Source organism: Hordeum vulgare, chromosome 5H, assembly GCF_904849725.1.
Source record: "Hordeum vulgare subsp. vulgare chromosome 5H, MorexV3_pseudomolecules_assembly, whole genome shotgun sequence".
In the NCBI taxonomy this organism is placed as follows: Eukaryota; Viridiplantae; Streptophyta; class Magnoliopsida; order Poales; family Poaceae; genus Hordeum; species Hordeum vulgare.
The window spans coordinates 457263458-457268353 of NC_058522.1; the positions used below are offsets into that span (position 1 = coordinate 457263458).

The 4896-nt window shown below is 53.5% G+C and overlaps 1 protein-coding gene across 1 annotated transcript; it reads left to right on the top strand.

Annotated features, from left to right (window-relative positions):
• Positions 1-2604: 2604 nt before the first annotated feature.
• Positions 2605-4135, top strand: LOC123397867 (aspartic proteinase nepenthesin-1-like). Its single transcript, XM_045092388.1, has one exon. It carries the CDS (start codon positions 2689-2691, stop codon positions 4003-4005), a length of 1317 nt encoding a protein of 438 aa, XP_044948323.1. The 5' UTR covers positions 2605-2688; the 3' UTR covers positions 4006-4135.
• The last annotated feature ends 761 nt before the right edge of the window (positions 4136-4896 follow it).

Below are 4896 nucleotides of genomic sequence, written 5' to 3' on the forward strand. Positions count from 1 at the left end.
TAGTATGGATCAAGACTGGGATTTGTCACTCCGTGTGACGGAGAGGTATCTCGGGGCCCACTCGGTAATACAACATCACACACAAGCCTTGCAAGCAATGTAACTTAGTATAAGTTGCGGGATCTTGTATTACGGAACGAGTAAAGAGACTTGCCGGTAAACGAAATTGAAATAGGTATGCGGATACTGACGATCGAATCTCGGGCAAGTAACATACCGAAGGACAAAGGGAATGACATACGGGATTATACGAATCCTTGGCACTGAGGTTCAAACGATAAGATCTTCGTAGAATATGTAGGATCCAATATGGGCATCCAGGAGTCTCTCGGGTCATGTCTACATAGTTCTCGAACCCGCAGGGTCTGCACACTTAAGGTTCGACGTTGTTTTATGCGTATTTGAGTTATATGGTTGGTTACCGAATGTTGTTCGGAGTCCCGGATGAGATCACGGACGTCACGAGGGTTTCCGGAATGGTCCGGAAACGAAGATTGATATATAGGATGACCTCATTTGATTACCGGAAGATTCTCGGAGTTACCGGGAATGTACCGGGAATGACGAATGGGTTCCGGGAGTTCACCGGGGGGGGCAACCCACCCCGGGGAAGCCCATAGGCATTGGGGGAGCCACACCAGCCCTTAGTGGGCTGGTGGGACAGCCCACAAGTGCCCTATGCGCCAAGGAGAAGAAAATCAAGAGAGAAAGAAAAAAAAGGAGGAGGTGGGAAGGAACGGGGACTCCCTCCCACCAAACCTAGTCCAACTCGGTTTGGGGGGGGGGGAGAGTCCTCCCCCTTGGACTCGGCCGACCCCCTTGGGGCTCCTTGAGCCCCAAGGCAAGGTCCCCTCCCTCCCACCTATATATACGGAGGTTTTAGGGCTGATTTGAGACGACTTTCCACGGCAACCCGACCACATACCTCCACGGTTTTTCCTCTAGATCGCGTTTCTGCGGAGCTCGGGCGGAGCCCTGCTGAGACAAGGTCATCACCAACCTCCGGAGCACCGTCACGCTACCGGAGAACTCTTCTACCTCTCCGTCTCTCTTGCTGGATCAAGAAGGCCGAGATCATCATCGAGCTGTACGTGTGCTGAACGCGGAGGTGCCGTCCGTTCGGTACTAGATCGTGGGACTGATCGCGGGATTGTTCGCGGGACGAATCGAGGGACGTGAGGACGTTCCACTACATCAACCGCGTTCTCTAACGCTTCTGTTGTACGGTCTACAAGGGTACGTAGATCACTCATCCCCTCTCGTAGATGGACATCACCATGATAGGTCTTCGTGCGCGTAGGAAAATTTTTGTTTCCCATGCGAAGTTCCCCAACAAATATATGGCTGTGTGCATCACAAAATGTAGAGTGTGAGGGTTTTATGCTTGTTTTTCAAAAAATTATAGTTATTTTCACCATTTATAGCAATTTTAATAAGTTATTAAATGAAATAACCAATTTGGAATGTGGACTCTTAAAGGGTCAAGTTGACCTTTTTCGAAGGACGGTGAATTTTATTGGCTTAAAACGAAGCATTGAGAGGATACATGATACAATGAATACACATCATACATAGTTGGAATACACACAACCAACATAATACACACGCGAAAGCATCGGCGACTAGCAAAGTCATAAGACCAAAGTTATTTGTAGGTGAGGAAAAAATGTTTCAAAAACGGTCAAAACAGTGATCGACAAAATAGAACCAAGACCATCCGCATCAACCAACTCATGACAACACATTGACAAGAATCTTCAACAGCAACGTCTTGAGAAAAGGAGCAACGCCCAAACGACGCCGTCATCGAGCCAAGTTAGAACTAATTCGTTATCTTAACGAGCTCAAACGATCCTTGACAACGAGCTCAAACGATCCGAGCCAAGAGGGCTGGAATTCCATCCCAAAACCAGACATGCCCCTGAAACTTTATGCGTACGTTGTGTATCCAGACACCTGTATACACAGTCGATATGCGCACCTCTGGTCAATTCAAAACTGCTTGTGCTTCCACATGGCAATACGGCATTGCACGAACGCCGACCCAAGCAAAGCCAAGTTGCGAGCTGCCGTGCCCGTTACGCGCGGGCTCCAGCATCCGAGGGGCAGATATCAAAAATCCGCGCAGAATTCGGGTGACGCAAACGCGATTGAATTATGTTCAAACTGCGGCGCCCGTCGCGTGCCCCGTTGCTGGCTCCGACGGAATACCGATCCCGGAGGCACCCGTTGCCGTTGCAAATGGCTCGGGCCTCGCACGCCCTCTCCGTTAGATCGACGCACCTCGCTCACCTCCGAATTTTGTACGGTTGCCCACACTGATTCAAGTTCTATATGCGCACCATCGCAGATCTCTATACCTCCCACGCTAGCTAGCGTCGACTCAACGGAGGAAACACCCGGAGTATCCTCGTATTTTTACCGCGGTGCATTGCATCATTGCAGTCTGCAAGCAAGTGCCATCTTTTCCATGCCCAAAAAGTTCTCTGCTCCATGACCGGATCACCGTAATTCCCTGCTCTACGTTAGCTTTCTTAATTCGCAGCACTATGCACAGGCCCTTGATTCCTCCGGAGTCAGTGTCGAGCTACTCATACGCATGTGCATGCGCACTGCGGTATATAACACTGATCCAAGAAGCCTTCACGCTCACTACATCCCCATCACAGTCGCGTGGCGTGCTCCAAAATGGCAAGCATCGCGGCGGTATTGCTCGTCCTGCTTCCGCTGCTCCTTTCCTCGGCCGCGCATTCAGACGACGGCTTCGGCTTCCAGGCCACGCTCACCCACATCGACGCCGGCGCGGGGTACACCGACGCGCAGCTGCTCTCCCGCGCGGTGCGCCGGAGCAGGTCCCGCGTGGGCGCGCTGCAGTCGCTGGCCACGGCCGCGGACGCGATCACCGCGGCCCGCATCCTGGTGCAGGCCAGCCAGGGCGAGTACCTGATGAGCATGGCCATCGGCACGCCGCCGCGGTACTACTCGGCTATCCTTGACACCGGCAGCGACCTCATCTGGACGCAGTGCGCGCCGTGCATGCTCTGCGTCGACCAGCCCACGCCCTACTTCGACCCGACGAAATCCAGCTCGTACGCCAAGCTGTCCTGCTCCTCCCCGATGTGCAACGCCCTCTACTACCCGCTCTGCTACCAGAACACGTGCGTCTACCAGTACTTCTACGGCGACAGCGCCAACACCGCCGGGGTGCTCGCCAACGAGACCTTCACGTTCGGCACTAACGGGACGTGGGTCACCGTGCCGAGCATCGCCTTTGGGTGCGGTAACCTTAACGCGGGGTCGCTCTTCAACGGCTCCGGCATGGTCGGCTTCGGGCGGGGGTCGCTGTCCCTGGTGAGCCAGCTCGGAGCGCCCAGGTTCTCCTACTGCCTCACCTCGTTCATGTCGCCGGTGCCGAGCCGGCTCTACTTCGGCGCCTACGCCACGCTCAACAGCACCAGCACGAGTGACAGCGGGCCGGTGCAGTCCACGCCGTTCATCATCAACCCGGCGCTGCCCACCATGTACTACCTGAACATGACGGACATCAGCGTCGGCGGCGACCCGCTGCACGTCGAGCCGTGGGTGTTCGCCATCAACGAGGAGGACGGCACCGGCGGGGTCATCATCGACTCCGGCTCCACGATCACGTACCTGGCTCAGCCCGCGTACGACCTGGTGCACGAGGCGTTCGTGGCGCAGGTCGGGCTGCCCCTGGCGAACGTCACGTCGCCGGACGACCTCAGCACGTGCTTCAAGTGGCCACCGCCTCCGCGGAAGGTGGTGTCGATGCCGGAGCTCGTGTTCCACTTCGAAGGGGCGGACATGGAGCTGCCGCTGGAGAACTACATGCTGATCGACGGCAGCACCGGGAACCTGTGCCTGGCGATGGCGCCGTCCGACGACGGCTCCATCATCGGCAGCTTCCAGCACGCCAACTTCCACGTGCTCTACGACAACGAGAACAGCTTGCTGTCCTTCATCCCTGCGCCGTGCAACCTCATGTAGTCATAGCTCTGTTCACGTAGGCACGTTTAAAGCACCTTCTCCATTTATGTACGTTGATTATGCATAATTCCGCCATTTTTCATGTCTGTTGATTATCTGTATCCTACAGTAAGAGATTTTTGTTGACGTATGGCTATGGCGTTGTCCCCTCAGAGGCTCACGCCCTGTTAGGACTTTTTTAGTCCCAACTTATAAGTCCTAAGTCTCTAAAAAGTTCCTACCTGTTTGGTTTCTAGGACTTAACATGGCCTAAAAGACCATATTACAACTATAAGTCCCTATAAGTCTTTCCTTGAGAGTCTTATTTCATAAGTCCCAAATGACCAATTTAAATCCCTATAAGTCCCTCATGTTTGGTTTAGATGGGACTTAAAGAAACTTATAAGTTCTAAGTCTCTAATAAGTCCCTCTAACCAAACACCCCCTCAAACACACCTCCTTAATAAGCAACTCGGGTCATTTCTAACTGACCTCCTGGAAAATAGTGCTGAGTAAATAGGCAATTTTTCGACTAATTTAATCTATAAATAGATGACTAGCATGGCATTGACAGAATTATCTACATACTGATATAGATCTAAACGAACACGTACTACGCAAACAGTAGACAAATCTACACATGATGCTAGTACTGCTAAGACGGAAGTAATCAGGAGAGGGATAAGCGCGTTGTACCCTCCAGTAGGCCTTGCAGAAGCCCCCGCGGCGGTGGCGGCAGCAGCAGCGTCCTCGGCGGCCTTCTTGTCGGCCTCGGCCTTCTCGGTGACAGCACGGTCGACGTCGGTGGACATGGTGATGGCGGAGACGACGTGGACGTAGAGGAAGTACACGAACGGAGGCGAGCAGTCGCGTGATCGCTCCCTAAAAACCTAATCGCCCCTCTGCCCCGTA

What these genes read in the sequence shown, in the direction of transcription:
- LOC123397867 (XM_045092388.1), top strand. Translation starts at nt 2,689, where the DNA reads ATGGCAAGCATCGCGGCGGTATTGCTCGTCCTGCTTCCGCTGCTCCTT.